Source organism: Lepidochelys olivacea (assembly GCF_965140295.1).
Source record: "Lepidochelys olivacea isolate rLepOli2 genome assembly, chromosome: 14".
Classification (NCBI taxonomy): domain Eukaryota; kingdom Metazoa; phylum Chordata; order Testudines; family Cheloniidae; genus Lepidochelys; species Lepidochelys olivacea.
Window position 1 is genome coordinate 39,986,691 of NC_140424.1, and position 18,795 is coordinate 40,005,485.

The window sequence follows — 18,795 nt, forward strand, 5'->3', positions numbered from 1 at the left end:
TCCTCCACCAGTGAGAGTTGCTGTCCGCTGAGAACCCCTGGGCTCGATGCTCAGGACGGGCCCTTCTGAACTTCGAGCCTGGGAGTGTAACAGGAGCCGGGCACAGGGATGCAGCAGCGCGGTGGGCTGATCGCTAGGACCCAGGAGCGGCTGGGGGGCGGCTCTGGGGGGAGCGATCGCGGGGCTCAGCCCGGCCCAGGAAGTGACTCGCAGGCGCTGCGGAGACTCTGGCTCCCGGCGAGATCCCCGCGGCCCGGCGGCTGGTGCTGGGAGCCCGGAGCCCGGGCTGCAGCCGGGAGAGGGGAACCTCCAGCCGGGCCCTGCCCGCTGCTCCCCGGGAGCCTCTCCCAGGGCAGAGCCCCCAGCCCGGCCAGGGCCCCTTCCCGGCCCGGCCCCTGCCCCGGGGGGCCCCGCTCGGAGGGAAGGTAAGAGAGACCCGTCACCCCCGGGCTGCAGGGGGCGGGTTTGGCCCCGGGCTGCTCCCCGCGGAGCTGGCTGCGATTCCCTGCCCCGGGCCCAGGAAAGCTGCCGACAGCCCCCGGTGTTTGCGGGGCGGGGGCAGGATCACGTTACCCCCTCCACCCGCAATCTGCCTTTTTGTTTCCCTGCCCTGGCCGGGCTGGTGTGGACGGGGGCTGCAGATCAGGGAGATGTGAGGGGGCAAATAGGGAGGGGCAGAAGGGGGGCCGGGGCCAAACTGAATGACAGTATTCTTGTCAGCAAGTTAAGGAAGTATGGGCTGGATGAATGCACTATAAGGTGGGTAGAAAGTTGGCTAGATTGTCGGGCTCAACGGGTAGTGAACAATGGCTCCATGTCTAGTTGGCAGCTGGTATCAAGTGGAGTGCCTCAAGGGTCGGTCCTGGGGTCGGTTTTGTTCAATATCTTCATAAATGATCTGGAGGATGGTGTGGATTGCACTCTCAGCAAATTTGCGGATGATACTAAACTGGGAGGAGGGGTAGATACGCTGGAGGGGAGGGATAGGATACAGAAGGACCTAGACAAATTGGAGGATTGGGCCAAAAGAAATCTGATGAGGTTCAATAAGGATAAGTGCAGGGTCCTGCACTTAGGATGGAAGAATCCAATGCACCGCTACAGACTAGGGACCGAATGGCTAGGGAAAAGGACCTAGGGGTGACAGTGGACGAGAAGCTGGATATGAGTCAGCAGTGTGCCCTTGTTGCCAAGAAGGCCAATGGCATTTTGGGATGTATAAGTAGGGGCATAGCCAGCAGATCGAGGGACGTGATCGTTCCCCTCTATTCGACATTGGTGAGGCCTCATCTGGAGTACTGTGTCCAGTTTTGGGCCCCACACTACAAGAAGGATGTGGATAAATTGGAGAGAGTCCAGCGAAGGGCAACAAAAATGATTAGGGGTCTAGAACACATGACTTATGAGGAGAGGCTGAGGGAGCTGGGATTGTTTAGCCTGCAGAAGAGAAGAATGAGGGGGGATTTGATAGCTGCTTTCAACTACCTGAAAGGGGGTTCCAAAGAGGATGGCTCTAGACTGTTCTCAATGGTAGCAGATGACAGAACGAGGAGTAATGGTCTCAAGTTGCAGTGGGGGAGGTTTAGATTGGATATTAGGAAAAACTTTTTCACTAAGAGGGTGGTGAAACACTGGAATGCGTTACCTAGGGAGGTGGTAGAATCTCCTTCCTTAGAGGTTTTTAAGGTCAGGCTTGACAAAGCCCTGGCTGGGATGATTTAACTGGGAATTGGTCCTGCTTCGAGCAGGGGTTTGGACTAGATTACCTTCAGGGGTCCCTTCCAACCCTGATATTCTATGATTCTATGATTCAGGGTGGAGGCCCCAGCTGGGGGTCGGGGAGGGAGCGGGGCCCAGGGGCACAATCGGGGGGGGGGGCAGCACAGGCTCTGGATCTGGGCTGGCGGGGCCCTGATGCACCCCCTGGCTTGAAGGGGTTTCCATCCTATCCAGGCTTTACAGTTTGGTTCAATGGCTCTCAGCCCCCCTGTTATAAATATAAAGGGAAGGGAAACCACTTTTCTGTACACAGTGCTATAAAATCCCTCCTGGCCAAAGGCAACATCCTGTTACCTGTGAAGGGTTCAGAAGCTCAGCTAACCTGGCTGGCACCTGACCCAAAGGACCAATAAGGGGAAAAGATACTTTCAAATCTTGGGGGGGGGGGGGGGGAGGCTTTTGTTTGTGCTCTTTGTTTACGTGGTTGTTCTCTCTTGGGACTGAGAGAGGCCAGACAGAAATCCATCTTCTCCAACCCATCCTAATCCAAGTCTCCAATTTTGCAACCAGTATAAGTACAGGCAAGGCGGATTCGTTTATCTTTTGTTTTATGTGAATTTTCCCTGTGTTAAGAGGGGGGTTTATTCCTGTTTTCTGTAACTTTAAGGTTTTGCCCAGAGGGGGATCCTCTGTGTTTTGAATCTGAATGCCCTGTAAAGTATTTTCCATCCTGATTTTACAGAGATGAGTTTTACCGCTCTTTTTTTTTTTTTTTAATAAAATCCTTTTTTTAAGAACCTGACTGATTTTTACATTCTTCCAAGATCCAGGGGTTTGGGTCTTTGATGATTTTGTAACCAATTGGTTAGGATATTATTCTCAAGCCTCCCCAGGAAAGGGGGTGTGTAGGGTTTGGGGGGGCTATTTTGGGGGGAAGACGTCTCCAAGTGGTCTCTTTCCCTGTTCTTTGTTTAAAACATTTGGTGGTGCCAGCATACTGTTCAAGCACAAGGCAAAGTTGGTACCTTGGGGAAGTTTTTAACCTAAGCTGATAAGAATAAGCTTAGGGGGTCTTTCATGTGGGTCCCCACTTCTGTACCCTAGAGTTCAGAGTGGGGAAGGAACCTTGACACCCCACTGTACAGATTGTTTCAGCCCCCCTGCCTGGGACTAGGAGCTGGGAAGAAGAACGAGGTACAGCTGGTGGGGGATGAATCTAGGGCTGGGGGAGGCAAGTCCCCCTCCCACTGTAGGGGCAGGACCCCAGACCCTGAGCACCCCCAACATCTCCCCCGACCTGCTGAGCATGTGGCCCCAGCCTTCCCGGTCCTGGGGCCCAGGGAGGGCACATGGCCCCAGCCTGAACCCCCGGGGGCAGCCTAAGGAGAAGCCTGACATGCTCCTCACAGGGGCCGTGCACCCCACCTCCGCAGTCAGCTGTGACTCTCAGCCAGCTTGGAAAACAGAAGGGTTTATTGGTCGCTAAGAAAACCGTGTGGAAGAGAGCTTCTTAGCACAGAAATCAGGAGCATTCAGCAAAGTCCATCTTGGGGGGAATCCAGAGTCCCGAGCCCTGGGCTCTCCCCGCTGAGCCCCAAATCAGGAGACTGACCCACTTCCAGCCCCGCATCCTCAGAGACCTCAGGATACAGAATTTTGGCCATTCTCTGTGACCACGCAGCCACTCTGCAGTGACACCTGCCCTCTTGAGGTCTCCGCAGTAACCACTCACCTGTATCCCACCAGCTTGATAGTTGAGTAATACATGGGGAAACTGAGGCACTCACACATTATTCAGAGAAAAAATTAAGAACATTCCCCCTTCATCACACCCCTCTGAGACCAGCCCCAGGGGCACTTTCGCAGTGACTGGAACCACTCTGACTATACCAGCCCCTGAGCCTGAACCTCCAGGTGATGGAGAGACCTGGGGAAAGGGTTGGAGCTAGGCAGGGAAATGACTCTGCACAAAGAGCTGATTTCAGGGACTGGCTGGTGAGTTTGGCCTAGAAGGGGAGGGGCTCCCTGTGTCTGTGAGTCCCAGAGCTCCTGCCCTCAGTGACACAGCCAGCTTCAAACCCCTGTTACCAGTGTCAGTGGCTGAGCTGCCTAATGAGAGCAAAGGGCTATGGTAATGGGACAGTCACCTGTTCTCCCAGGTTGAGGGAAGAAGATAAAAAAGGAGAGCGGAGAGACTTGAAGGGCAGCAGCAGCAAGAAGTGGGGAGGGAGGTTCCCAGCCCTGCCCAGATCCATTCCCTGCACCCTCGGGGCAGTCCGCTCTCCTGGGAACAAGAGCAGGAGCTGAGAGAGGAAAAGCCAGTTGCTCGCTCTGCTGAGCACCGCACTACGGAGGGAGACGGGAGAGAGCTAGAGGGGGTCACAATACACTGTAGGGCGATACCCTGAAGTGACTCCTTTGATCTGCTCTTTTTCCAGCGTTTCGCTTGGAGATACTGCTCTGGGGAGGTTTAGAAGGGACGTGCTGGGTTAGTTCTAAGCAGGGGGGGCTGGCCGGGGAGGTAATGAACTAACTGGGTTTGTTCCTGGCATGGCAGAGTCATAGAATCAGAGCGCCTGTCTGGAGGGAGAGAGCCTGGGGGGAATCGGGGAGTGACATGGACTCCAGCCCCTTATGAAACCTGCCCAATCTCCCTGCTCCTCCGACAGGCTGAGGAATTGTGTCCACGTTTCGCTTCAGATTGTCCCATCTTGCAGGGGACAGGGCAGGGAAATGGCTGTGATGGAGCCAGCTCAGGTAGGGGATTTTCAGGGGGCTTTTGGTGGTGGGGGAGGGGTAGTGTAAAGGGGTTAATCACCCGGGGTGGGACGGGGTGCGATAAACCTGCTGGAACGTGATCAACCTGGGTCTGATTTTCTGAAAAGGCCCATTGACGGGGGGAGGGAGGGGAAACAATCCCCCATTTCTGAACCAGGAAACACCCCCCTGGGCAGGGCTGGGAAAATGGACCAGACTCCCAGTGCTGGAGCCTGACCCACTGGCCAGAGGCTGCTGTGAAATACGAAGGGAAGCTGTCAAGGTTCCTGTCCCTGTCCGTGGCTCAGAGCTCTGCTTCCCGTCTCAGCCTATGGCTGGCAGGCGAGTGGGAAATGAGAAGACCCTGCCCTGCTCCGTGTGCTGGGGAGGACAAGGAGCTCTCACCTTCTCCCACCCCCTGAAGCCTCCCAGCTACTCTGAGCAGGGTGCGGGGAGGATTCTGCTTCTCTCTCCGTCCTACCCCATGACTAGTGGGATTGTGGCTGGGGCAGCAGGTGCTGAGTGGGGGATTCTTGTTGTTTCAGATGCTGGTGACCTTCGAGGAGGTGGCTGTGTATTTCACCCAGGAGCAGGGGGCTTTGCTGGACCCTGCTCAGAGAGCCCTCTACAGGGATGTCATGCAGGAGAACTATGAGACAGTGACCTCGCTGGGTAAGGGATTCCTGGCCCCTTGGTTATTGGAAGCTGGGGGGGTCTGCGTGTCTGACACCGGTCAGGTTCTTCCCTCATCATGCTCCAATGAGAAGAGGGTGTCAAAACATAAGGCACATACTAAACCATCCCCACCCAACCCCCCTAGCTTGCACGGTGGAGAAGCCGTGCATTGTCCTGTCTGTGTTGTTTCTCGGTCGTACACAGAATCCCTCTTCTCTCTCCTCCTTGGGAACAGCTCCAGCCATGTGGAGGGCTCTGGGCTTCGCAGGTTTAGAAATAGGCAGGGGTTTAACACGAGAGCTGGGTGTGCATCACAATTGCCCTCACCTCCTCAGACGTCTGCCTCCCCCGAGGGGGCTCAGTGACCACGTTCCCGTCCTCTTAGATTCCACATTCCCCAGCACAGCACTGGGACAGGTGTCACCCATGGAATATCCTTTCTGACAGACGATCTCTCAATCCTCCACAAACCCTGATCTGGTCTGATTTCACTCCCTGTACAGGATTTCCCCTTCCCAAACCTGGCCTGATCACCCGGCTGGAACAAGGGGAAGAGCCGTGGGTGCCCGATCTCCAGGCCTGTGATGAAAGAGAGATCCCAAGAGGTGCCCACACAGGTGAGCGCTGACATACAAATCATGTGGTGAATGAAAGAAAAAGTTGAGAATCCCAAAAATGACATATTAGTAAGTGCCCTCAGTTCCTTCCTCATCTCACCCAGAGCAGGGCTGCAGGCAGCAGATATCACTGACATCGCTTCCTGCGTGTCCTGTTCACTGCAGGAGTTTCCTTCCCAACTGGGAAGTGGAGGCAGAATCCAATTGCTCCATCTCTGCAGCTTTAGTATGTTGGGTTTTCCCTCAGTTCTATTCCTCTTAATTTCTCCTCAGCAGAATGACTCCTGTCTGCATTGTCTCTCTCCCTGCAGGTGATGAGAGAGTGAGTGAGAAGAAGGAGGGGAATCAACATCAGGAAATTCCTGGGCATGGGGAACCACAGGGGATTTTTGTGGGAAGAGCTGAAGGGAATTTTTCCCAGTGCTTGGCACAGGGAGAAGCCTGGGGAAATTGGCAGAGGTCAAAGAGGCTGCTGGGAAACCACTCAAGGGAGCAACTGGATGGATCTATTATATGTGGGGAAGGACACAGGGATCCCACAGCCCGGCAGACAACCCCCAAGGAAGACAAACGCTATGAATGCCTCGGTTATGGGAAAGGATTCATTCTGAGACCGGCGCTTCTTATGCTTCAGGCAATAAATACTGGAGAGAAAACACTTCAATGCTTGGACTGTGGGGAAAACTTCAATAAGCGCTCAGATCTTAATAACCATGGGAGAAGCCACATGGGAGAGAAACCCTCTGGGTGTCTTGAGAGCAGGAATTCTTTGAATTGGAAGTCAGCACTGATTACACATCAGCTAATCCACAGAGGAGAGAGACCCCACAAGTGCTTAGACTGTGGGAAAAAATTCGTTCGAAGGTCAGGCCTAATTAAACATCAGAAAATCCACACAGGAGAGAGACCCCATCAGTGTTTAGACTGTGGGAAAACTTTCATACAGAGGTCAGACCTTGTTAAACATCAAGCAGTCCACACTGGAGAGAGACCCCATAAGTGCTTAGAGTGTGGAAAAAGTTTCACAGAAAGGCCAACCCTTCTTAAACATCAGGTAATCCACACAGGAGAGAGACCCCATAAGTGCTTGGACTGTGGGAAAAGTTTCACATGGCGATCAGCCCTGGTTACACATCAGAGAATACACACGGGAGAGAGACCCCATAAGTGCTTAGACTGTGGGAAAAGTTTTATACAGAGGTCAAATCTACTTAATCATCAGGCAATCCACACTGGAGAGAGACCTCATAAGTGCTTAGACTGTGGAAAAAGTTTCACAGAAAGGCCAACCCTTCTTAAACATCAGCTAATCCACACAGGAGAAAGACCCCATAAGTGCTTAAACTGTGGAAAAAGTTTCACAGAAAGGTCAACCCTTCTTAAACATCAGGTAATCCACACAGGAGAGAGACCCCATAAGTGCTTGGACTGTGGGAAAAGTTTCACATGGAGATCAGCCCTGGTGACACATCAGAGAATACACACAGGAGAGAGACCCCATAAGTGCTTACACTGTGGAAAAAGTTTCACAGAAAGGCCAACCCTTCTTAAACATCAGGTAATCCACACAGGAGAGAGACCCCACAAGTGCTTAGACTGTGGGAAAAAATTCATACGGAGGTCAGGCCTAATTAAACATCAGAAAATCCACACAGGAGAGAGACCCCATCAGTGCTTAGAATGTGGGAAAAGTTTCATACAGAGGTCAGACCTTGTTAAACATCAAGCAGTCCACACCGGAGAGAAACCCCATAAGTGCTTAGACTGTGGAAAAAGTTTCACAGAAAGGCCAACCCTTCTTAAACATCAGGTAATCCACACAGGAGAGAGACCCCATAAGTGCTTGGACTGTGGGAAAAGTTTCACATGGAGATCTGCCCTGGTGACACATCAGAGAATACACACAGGAGAGAGACCCCATAAGTGCTTAGACTGTGGGAAAAGTTTCATACAGAGGTCAAACCTACTTAATCATCAGGCAACCCACACAGGAGAGAGACCTCATAAGTGCTTAGACTGTGGAAAAAGTTTCACAGAAAGGCCAACCCTTCTTAAACATCAGGTAATCCATACAGGAGAGAGACCCCATAAGTGCTTGGATTGTGGGAAAAGTTTCACATGGAGATCAGCCCTGGTTACACATCAGAGAATACACACAGGAGAGAGACCCCATAAGTGCTTACACTGTGGAAAAAGTTTCACAGAAAGGCCAACCCTTCTTAAACATCAGGTAATCCACACAGGAGAGAGACCCCACAAGTGCTTAGACTGTGGAAAAAAATTCATATGGAGGTCAGGCCTAATTAAACATCAGAAAATCCACACAGGAGAGAGACCCCATAAGTGCTTAGAATGTGGGAAAAGTTTCATACAGAGGTCAGACCTTGTTAAACATCAAGCAGTCCACACCAGAGAGAAACCCCATAAGTGCTTAGACTGTGGAAAAAGTTTCACAGAAAGGCCAACCCTTCTTAAACATCAGGTAATCCACACAGGAGAGAGACCCCATAAGTGCTTGGACTGTGGGAAAAGTTTCACATGGAGATCTGCCCTGGTGACACATCAGAGAATACACACAGGAGAGAGACCCTATAAGTGCTTAGACTGTGGGAAAAGTTTCATACAGAGGTCAAACCTACTTAATCATCAGGCAACCCACTCAGGAGAGAGACCTCATAAGTGCTTAGATTGTGGAAAAAGTTTCACAGAAAGGTCAACCCATCTTAAACATCAGCTAATCCACACAGGAGAGAGACCCCACAAGTGCTTAGACTCTGGGAAAAAATTGGTACGGAGATTTGGCCTAACTAAACATCAGAAAATCGACACAACAGATACCCCATCAGTGCTTAGACTGTGGGAAAAGTTTCATACAGAGGTCCCACCTTGTTAAACATCAAGCAATCCATACAAGATGGAGACCATAATACCATAAGACTCTGGGAAAGGTTTCAGAAACAGATCAGCCCTTCTAAACAACAGGCAGTCCACGCACGAGAGAGACCCCCGTAAGTGCTTTGACTTTGGAAAAATGTTTCAAATAGATGTTATCCCTTGTTTTACATCAGAGAATCCACACACAGGAGTAACCCCATAACTGCTTAGCCTGTGAAAGACTTTTGAAATGGAAGTCAGAACTTGTTTCAAATTAGGCAATCCACACAGGAGAGAGACCCCATAAATGTTTGGATCATGTGAAAAGTTTCACACAAAGATTAAATCTTATAACACTCAGAGGATCCACACAGGAGAGAGACCCCATCAGCACTGACTGGAAGAAGATAGTAGGGCTGTTGATTAATTGCTGTTAACTCGTGTGATTAATTCAAAAAAATCCATTGTGGTTAGAAAAATTAATCTCAGTGAATCACATTGTTAAACAATAGAATACCAGTTGAAATTTGTTAAATGTTTTTGGATGTTTTTCTATGTTTTCATATCTATTGATTTCTCTCACAACAAAGAATAGAAAGTGTACAGTGCTCACTTTATATTATTTTTGATTTCAAATATTTGTACTGCAAACATGCAAAACAAAAATAGCATTTTTCAGTTCCCCTCATACAAGTGCTGTCGTGCAATCTCTTTATCAGGAAAGTGTAACTTAGAAACATAGATGATTTTAATTATATAAGTGAACTGAAAAATAAAGCAATTATTTTTAAAGTTTAAATAGTTTAAAGCCTAGAAGTCCACTCGGTGCTACTTCTTTTTCTGCCACTCGCTAAGACAAACAAGTTTGTTTACATTTACGGGAGCGAATGCTGCCTGCTTCTAATTTATGATGTCACCGGAAAGTGTGAGAAGGCGTTCCCATGGCATGTTTGTAGCTGGCAGCACATGTATTTAAGTGCAAGATATGCTAAACATGCCTATGTCCCTTCGGCCACCATTTCAGTGGAGGATGCTCATTTAAAAAAAATAATGAATTAATTAAATTTGTGACTGAACTCCTTGAAGGAGACTTGTATGTCCCCTGTCCTGTTTTACACACGTTCTGCCAAATATGTCATCATATCGAAGTCACGGAGAATGACCTAGCACATGGGGGGACACTTTCACTGCAGATTTGACAAAACGCAAAGAAAGTAACTATCTGAGATTTCGAAAGATAGCTACAGCACTCGGCCCAAGGTTTAAGAATCTGAAGTGTCTTCCAAAATCTGAGAGGGACGAGGTGTGGAGCATGCTTCCAGAAGTCTTAAAAGAGGAACACGCTGATTGGGAAACTGCAGAACCCGAACCACCAAAATAGAAAATCAACTTTCTGGTGGTGGCATCTGACTCAGTTGAAGAAAATGAGCACGTGTCGGTCTGGTCTGCTTCGGATCGTTATTGATTAGAACCCGTCATTAGCATGGAGGCATGTCCTCTGGAATGGTGGTTCCAGCAGGAAGGGACCTAGGACCCTTTAGAGCATCTGGCACGTAAATATCTTGTGACGCCGGCTGCAACAGTGTCACGTGAACGCCTATTTTCACTTTCAGGTGACCTTGTAAACAAGAAGCGGGCAGCATGATCTCCTGCACATTGTAACCAAACTTGTTCTTCTGAGTGATTGGCCGAACAAGCAGTAGGATTGAGTGGAGTTGTAGGCTCCAAAGTTTTACATTTGAATGCAGTTATTTTTTGTACATAATTCTACATTTGTAAGTTCAACTTTCATGATAAAGAGATTGCATACAGTAGTTGCAGTTGGTGGATTGAAAAATACTATTTCTTTTGTTTTTTACAGTGCAAGTATTTGTAATAAAAAATATAAAGTGATCACCGTACACTTCGTATTCTGTAAAAACAACAAGGAGTCCTTGTGGCACCTTAGAGACTAACATATTTCTTTGGGCATAAACTTTTGTGAGCTATAACCCATCATCAGATGCATGGAGTGTATTCTGTGTTGCAGTTGAAATCAATATATTTGAAAATGTATAAAACATCCAAAATATTTAAATAAATGGTATTTTATTATTGTTTAAGAGCACGGTTAATCACGATTAATTTTTTTAATCACTTGACAGCCCTAGAACATAGTAATTGTAGTAGTCTATGTTAATCTGTAACGAGATATAGATTAACAGTATAACCAAAGGGTTTCTGTCGACGACTGTATTTTGTTAATTCAGAAGTCAAAAGGAAATATTAACATTTAAATGAAACTTGGGTGCAATAATGTCATTGTATATATATCTCTTTTTAAAGTTTGTGGTAAACTGTCTATGAACTGCTTTATAGATAATTACCTTATATTAATCCATGTAGTTTTATTACCTGTGATGTTTGGGAAATAGGAGGTTACTTCCAAAACCTATTGTTCACCCAAGGACTGCCTGCTGTCGAGAGGCTGCAAAAACTTCTATATAAACTCTTGGGACCTGATCCTTTTATCTCAGATCTTCTTAAGCTTTCTTCAGGGGGAGTTCGAGTCGTAAGACTGAGATCTCCAGTCCTCTCTGGACCGCCCTGATATTGAACATTTGGACATTGGACTAGAACGTGATGAAATGATTCTGAAAAGGACTCTTTTCAATTATAACGCGTCATCTCTATGGTGAAACTGACCTATGGACTCTATTCGCATTTGTATGTCTAATGATCTTTTAGCCAATACTGCCTTTTCTTCTTTTAATAAATCGTACTTTAGTTAACAAGAATTGGCTGTAAGCGTGGACTTGGGTAAGAACTGAAGTATTCATTAACTTGGTGGGTAACATGTCTGATCCTTTGGGATTGGTAGAATTCTTTATATGATGAAGGTTTTCAGGAATCCCCATCAGAATCTCAGAGGACATTTTCCCACATCAGGTATCGTTAAAGACCTTCCTCTGTTCCTCTGTATTTTGTTACAGCATCTCCCATACCATGAACGGTTTACAGAGCTGAATGATACTTCATGCCTGTGCCAGGTAACTTTCAGTGAAATTAGCCTGAAATTAAAATCCAAAGTTATTACCCATTAAACTTGACAGCAGTTCCCTCCCTTGTACTCCTGTGCAGCCTCCTCTGGGAACCACCGTGTGAGCTTGGAGAGCCCGGGACAGATGGCAAACTACACAGATCGAAGTTTATCCTCTTCACAGAAGTTGTGGAGCCTCCTGGTGTTCCCCACACACCCCGTCCTCTCCTGCTCCTTTTGCTGCCTGTAAACTCAGCCGCTTGGTGATTTCTACCATGTTTGCCAGCTGCCTGTTCAGCCTGATGTTTCTGTGTTGCTCAGTTCCTGAGGGCAGGAGACGGCTGTATCGGATCCCTCCCAGCACTGGCTGATGTGCCGACACACCAGAGTGACAGCTTCTGTGAACTACTGCAGACAGACGGGACATGTAGCTTCCTCCTGGAGACTTTCCAGGGGGTTCTCTGTGGCCATGGCTCCCTCTGGACCATTTAGTGAAAAATGTACCACTAGGGCTCTGGTCTTGCAATGAGAGGCATCCCCCTGTGAGGATGAGCTCTGGAAGGGATTACCTAGGGAGGTGGCGGAATCTCCTTCCTTAGAGGTTTTTAAGGTCAGGCTTGACAAAGCCCTGGCTGGGATGACTTAGTTGGGGATTGGTCCTGCTTTGAGCAGGGGGTTGGACGAGATGACCTCCTGAGGTCCCTTCCAACCCTGATCTTCTACGATTCTATGAGCCTGCAGGAGCAGGATTTGTGTGTCTAAGGCGGGATAGTCAGGCTTGGTAGAATTCTTTTTTTTTTTTAATATATATTTTTAAGCAATTTTATATTTATTGATTTAAACATTCACAGTTGCACAAAAATCTGGGTTTTTAGCATTTCATTCCAATTGTCCTCCATTTAAATGTTCACAGTGGTGGGAGATTTAGGGCGGGATCAGACAATATTTGGGTCAGACAATAACTATGTAATGACAGTAGAGACAGATTCCAAAAGTTAAAGCTTCACAACCATTAAAATAGAGAATGTCAACATCACATATCCAAATATGCAAAGTAAATATTCTTAAATCAATGTCTAATAACTTCTTAGGACGCATTGTTCTTACTGTGCCTATTGGTAAATTTCAGTTATTAGCAGTGGGAGTAGTTTTTCCTGGTTTTTGTGTGTAGAGTGAAATCAACATTTACAGACATCAACCAATAAAGTCTAATCCTTCGAAGTCTAGTGATATGAAATTCACAGGAGAAAACCTAGGTTAAGCTGAGATCAATGTTTCAAAGGCCTGATTCTCATGTACACTAAGGCAGCTCTGGCTCAGTGTAAAGAAGCTGCGGTGTTACCGGCACTCAAGATTTTCTAATGAGGTTCATTGTATTTGTTGTGTTTGTTAAAGCCCCAGCTCCTAGAAGCATGTGATGAGGAGAGACTCTTGGCTTTCCTTTCCTAAACAAAGGAAGTTTCTAGCTTTCTTGATTGCAGAGAAAAACTTGAAAATATGATCTGAGTGCAGCCTAAAGGTCTGAGAAACCAGAAGGCAAATAGAAAGAATTCAACATATATTATTATGTGTATGTTTCATAAAAGGCAATCACATCAATTGTTAAGTTAACAAAAGTTAACTGATTGTTAACTGAGAAGCCCAGGCCAAAAAGTTTCCCTGCCCCTGTCCTAAGGGAAACCTGTTTTCCACCTGCCCTCTGCGGGGGCTGGGGGCTGGCGCTGGAGGAATGGAAAGTTGCCAAGCAGAAGACAGACACCAAGGTGTGATGCTGGAGGAGGGCTTGCACCTTGTTCTCTGTGTATCGCCGGCAGTTATACGTTATTGCACGGCTCCTTCTAAGCCAGCACACTGATTGTTAACTGAGAAGCATTACAGAGAACACAGAATTAAAAAAACCCATCAGGTTAAACTCAGATTCCTGGGTGTGCTTAAGTACCTAAGATGATCTTACGGAAAGGAGTTTGGCGCTGTTGTGTTCACAGCAGACAGATAGAGAAATTATGTCTTAGAATTCAGAACACACAAGAAATCAAAATAGGGTATGTCTACACTATGGAATACGGTCGAATTTATAGAAGTCGGTTTTTTAGAAATCGGTTTTATATATTCGAGTGTGTGTGTCCCCACAGAAAATGTTCTAAGTGCATTAACTCGGCGGAGCGCTTCCACAGTACCGAGGCTAGAGTCGACTTCCGGAGCGTTGCACTGTGGGTAGCTATCCCACAGTTCCCGCAGTCTCCGCTGCCCATTGGAATTCTGGGTTGAGATCCCAATGCCTGATGGGGCTAAAACATTGTCGCGGGTGGTTCTGGGTACATATCGTCAGGCCCCCGTTCCCTCCCTCCCTCCGTGAAAGCAAGGGCAGACAATCATTTCGCGCCTTTTTTCCTGAGTTACCTGTGCAGACGCCATACCACTGCAAGCATGGAGCCCGCTCAGGTAACCGTCACCCTATGTCTCCTGGGTGCTGGCAGACGCGGTACGGCATTGCTACACAGTAGCAGCAACCCCTTGCCTTGTGGCAGCAGACGGTACAGTACGACTGGTAGCCGTCATCCTCATGTCCGAGGTGCTCCTGGCCACGTCGGCTGGGAGCGCCTGGGCAGACATGGGCGCAGGGACTAAATTTGGAGTGACTTGAGCAGGTCATTCTCTTTAGTCCTGCAGTCAGTCCTATTGAACCGTCTTATGGTGAGCGGGCAGGCGATACGGACTGCTAGCAGTCGTACTATACCATCTTCTGCCGAGCAGCCATGAGATGTGGATGGCATGCAGTCCTTCTGCACCGTCTGCTGCCAGCCAAAGATGTAAAAGATAGATGGAGTGGGTCAAAACAAGAAATAGACCAGATTTGTTTTGTACTCATTTGCCTCCTCCCCTGTCTAGGGGACTCATTCCTCTAGGTCACACTGCAGTCACTCACAGAGAAGGTGCAGCGAGGTAAATCTAGCCATGTATCAATCAGAGGCCAGGCTAACCTCCTTGTTCCAATAACAACGATAACTTAGGTGCACCATTTCTTATTGGAACCCTCCGTGAAGTCCTGCCTGAAATACTCCTTGATGTACAGGCACCCCCTTTGTTGATTTTAGCTCCCTGAAGCCAACCCTGTAAGCCGTGTCGTCAGTCGCCCCTCCCTCCGTCAGAGCAACGGCAGACAATCGTTCCGCGCCTTTTTTCTGTGCGGACGCCATACCAAGGCAAGCATGGAGGCCGCTCAGCTCACTTTGGCAATTAGGAGCACATTAAACACCACACGCATTATCCAGCAGTATATGCAGCACCAGAACCTGGCAAAGCGATACCGGGCGAGGAGGCGACGTCAGCGCGGTCACGTGAGTGATCAGGACATGGACACAGATTTCTCTGAAAGCATGGGCCCTGCCAATGCATGCATCATGGTGCTAATGGGGCAGGTTCATGCTGTGGAACGCCGATTCTGGGCTCGGGAAACAAGCACAGACTGGTGGGACCGCATAGTGTTGCGGGTCTGGGACGATTCCCAGTGGCTGCGAAACTTTCGCATGCGTAAGGGCACTTTCATGGAACTTTGTGACTTGCTTTCCCCTGCCCTGAGGCGCATGAATACCAAGATGAGAGCGGCCCTCACAGTTGAGAAGCGAGTGGCGATAGCCCTGTGGAAGCTTGCAACGCCAGACAGCTACCGGTCAGTTGGGAATCAATTTGGAGTGGGCAAATCTACTGTGGGGGCTGCTGTGATGCAAGTAGCCCACGCAATCAAAGATCTGCTGATATCAAGGGTAGTGACCCTGGGAAATGTGCAGGTCATAGTGGATGGCTTTGCTGCAATGGGATTCCCTAACTGTGGTGGGGCTATAGACGGAACCCATATCCCTATCTTGGCACCGGAGCACCAAGCCGCCGAGTACATAAACCGCAAGGGGTACTTTTTGATAGTGCTGCAAGCTCTGGTGGATCACAAAGGACGTTTCACCAACATTAACGTGGGATGGCCGGGAAAGGTGCATGATGCTCGCATCTTCAGGAACTCTGGTCTGTTTCAAAAGCTGCAGGAAGGGACTTTATTCCCAGACCAGAAAATAACTGTTGGGGATGTTGAAATGCCTATATGTATCCTTGGGGACCCAGCCTACCCCTTAATGCCATGGCTCATGAAGCCATACACAGGCAGCCTGGACAGTGGTCAGGAGCTGTTCAACTACAGGCTGAGTAAGTGCAGAATGGTGGTAGAATGTGCATTTGGACGTTTAAAGGCGCGCTGGCGCAGTTTACTGACTCGCTTAGACCTCAGCGAAACCAATATTCCCACTGTTATTACTGCTTGCTGTGTGCTCCACAATATCTGTGAGAGTAAGGGGGAGACGTTTATGGCGGGGTGGGAGGTTGAGGCAAATCGCCTGGCTGCTGGTTACGCGCAGCCAGACACCAGGGCGGTTAGAAGAGCACAGGAGGGCGCGGTACGCATCAGAGAAGCTTTGAAAACCAGTTTCATGACTGGCCAGGCTACGGTGTGAAAGTTCTGTTTGTTTCTCCTTGATGAAACCCCCCGCCCCTTGGTTCACTCTACTTCCCTGTAAGCTAACCACCCGCCCCTCCTCCCTTCAATCACCGCTTGCAGAGGCAATAAAGTCATTGTTGCTTCACATTCATGCATTCTTTATTCATTCATCACACAAATAGGGGGATGACTACCAAGGTAGCCCAGGAGGGGTGGTGGAGGAGGGAAGGAAAATGCCACACAGCACTTTAAGCACAGCACTTTAAAAGTTTACAACTTTAAAATTTATTGAATGACAGCCTTCTTTTTTTGGGGCAATCCTCTGTGGTGGAGTGGCTGGTTGGCCGGAGGCCCCCCCACCGCGTTCTTGGGCATCTGGGTGTGGAGGCTATGGAACTTGGGGAGGAGGGCGGTTGGTTACAGAGGGGCAGCAGTGGCAGTCTGTGCTCCAGCTGCCTTTGCTGCAGCTCAACCATACACTGGAGCATACTGGTTTGGTCCTGCAGCAGCCTCAGCATTGAATCCTGCCTCCTCTCATCACGCTGCCGCCACATTTGAGCTTCAGCCCTGTCTTCAGCCCGCCACTTACTCTCTTCAGCCCGCCACCTCTCCTCCCGGTCATTTTGTGCTTTCCTGCACTCTGACATTATTTGCCTCCACACATTCGTCTGTGCTCTGTCAGTGTGGGAGGACAGCATGAGCTCGGAGAACATTTCATCGCGAGTGCGTTTTTTTTTCTTTCTAAGCTTCACTAGCCTCTGGGAAGGAGAAGATCCTGTGATCATTGAAACACATGCAGCTGGTGGAGAAAAAAAAAGGGACAGCGGTATTTAAAAAGACACATTTTATAAAACAGTGGCTACACTCTTTCAGGGTAAACCTTGCTGTTAACATTACATACATAGCACATGTGCTTTCGTTACAAGGTCGCATTTTGCCTCCTCCCACCGCGTGACTACCCCCTCAACCTTCCCCCCTCCCTGTGGCTAACAGCGGGGAACATTTCTGTTTAGCCACAGGCAAACAGCCCAGCAGGAATGGGCTCCTCTGAGTGTCCCCTGAAGAAAAGCACTCTATTTCAACCAGGTGACCATGAATTATATCTCACTCTCCTGAGGATAACACAGAGAGATAAAGAACGGATGTTGTTTGAATGCCAGCAAACATACACTGCAATGCTTTGTTCTATAATGATTCCCGAGTACGTGTTACTGGCCTGGAGTGGTAAAGTGTCCTACCATGAAGGACGCAATAAGGCTGCCCTCCCCAGAAACCTTTTGCAAAGGCTTTAGGACTACATCTAGGAGAACCGCAAATGCCAGGGCAAAGTAATCCTTTCACATGCTTGCTTTTAAACCATGTATAGTATTTTAAAAGGTACACTCACCAGAGGTCCCTTCTCCGCCTGCTGGGTCCAGGAGGCAGCCTTGGGTGGGTTCGGGGGGTACTGGCTCCAGGTCTAGGGTGAGAAACAGTTCCTGGCTGTCGGGAAAACCGGTTTCTCCGCTTGCTTGCTGTGAGCTATCTACAACCTCCTCCTCCTCATCATCTTCTTCGTCCCCAAAACCTGCTTCCGTATTGCCTCCATCTCCATTGAAGGAGTCAAACAACACGGCTGGGGTAGTGGTGGCTGAACCCCCTAAAATGGCCTGCAGCTCATCATAGAAGCGGCATGTTTGGGGCTCTGACCCAGAGCGGCTGTTCGCCTCTCTGGTTTTCTGGTAGGCTTGCCTCAGCTCCTTCAGTTTCACTGCTTCGGGTCCCTGTTATGGCCTCTGTCCTTCATGCCCTGGGAGATTTTCACAAAGGTTTTGGCATTTCGAAATCTGGAACGGAGTTCTGATAGCACGGATTCCTCTCCCCAAACAGCAATCAGATCCCGTACCTCCCGTTCGGTCCATGCTGGAGCTCTTTTGCGATTCTGGGACTCCATCATGGTCACCTGTGCTGATGAGCTCTGCATGGTCACCTGCAGCTTGCCACGCTGGCCAAACAGGAAATGAGATTCAAAAGTTCGCGGTTCTTTTCCTGTCTACCTGGCCAGTGCATCTGAGTTGAGAGTGCTGTCCAGAGCGGTCACAATGGAGCACTCTGGGATAGCTCCCGGAGGCCAATACCATCGAATTGTGTCCACAGTACCGCAAATTCAAGCCGGCAACGTCGATTTAAGCGCTAATCCACTTGTCAGGGGTGGAGTAAGGAAATCGATTTTAAGAGCCCTTTAAGTCGAAATAAAGGGCTTCATTGTGTGGACGGGTGCAGGTTTACATCGATTTAACACTGCTAAATTCGACCTAAAGTCCTAGTGTAGACCAGGGCATAGAGAGAGAGAAAACCAGGCTGCTCCCTAAACCACAGCCACACAACTCACCCCACCTTGCTCTAAGCTGGCTGTCTGGAAAACACGGTCAGCGTCTGCTCAGTGGAGTGCTGCAGAGCCCCTGTTGCAAGCAGGACCAAAGAACCTCTCCTCACCTATGCTCTTGAAGCAAGAGCTTGCAATTCCAAGGGCCTCAGAACAGCGCAGGTGCCTGCCCACACCTTACAAAGTGACCAGAAGGGGAGCTGGTGCTGCTTACCTCGTAACCGAGTGATTAGTGCACTCCGCTGTGATGTAGGAGTGCTAGGTTCAATTCCCCCATCTTCTGAAG

General features: G+C 48.9%; 1 protein-coding gene across 1 annotated transcript; it reads left to right on the plus strand.

Moving 5' to 3' along the window:
- Nucleotides 1-220: 220 nt before the first annotated feature.
- On the plus strand, nt 221-9,174 carry LOC311530796 (uncharacterized protein). Its single transcript, XM_084647707.1, has 5 exons — nt 221-425; nt 4,389-4,476; nt 5,022-5,148; nt 5,655-5,768; nt 6,080-9,174. The coding sequence occupies exons 2-5, from the start codon at nt 4,453-4,455 to the stop codon at nt 8,659-8,661; spliced, it is 2,847 nt and encodes a 948-aa protein (XP_084503833.1). The 5' UTR covers nt 221-425; nt 4,389-4,452; the 3' UTR covers nt 8,662-9,174.
- The last annotated feature ends 9,621 nt before the right edge of the window (nt 9,175-18,795 follow it).

Coding starts and splice junctions, on each gene's coding strand:
- LOC311530796 (XM_084647707.1), top strand. CDS start 4,453: ATGGCTGTGATGGAGCCAGCTCAG. Junction 5,149..5,654: donor TGAGACAGTGACCTCGCTGG/GTAAGGGATTCC, acceptor CTCCCTGTACAG/GATTTCCCCTTCCCAAACCT. Junction 5,769..6,079: donor CCCAAGAGGTGCCCACACAG/GTGAGCGCTGAC, acceptor CTCTCCCTGCAG/GTGATGAGAGAGTGAGTGAG.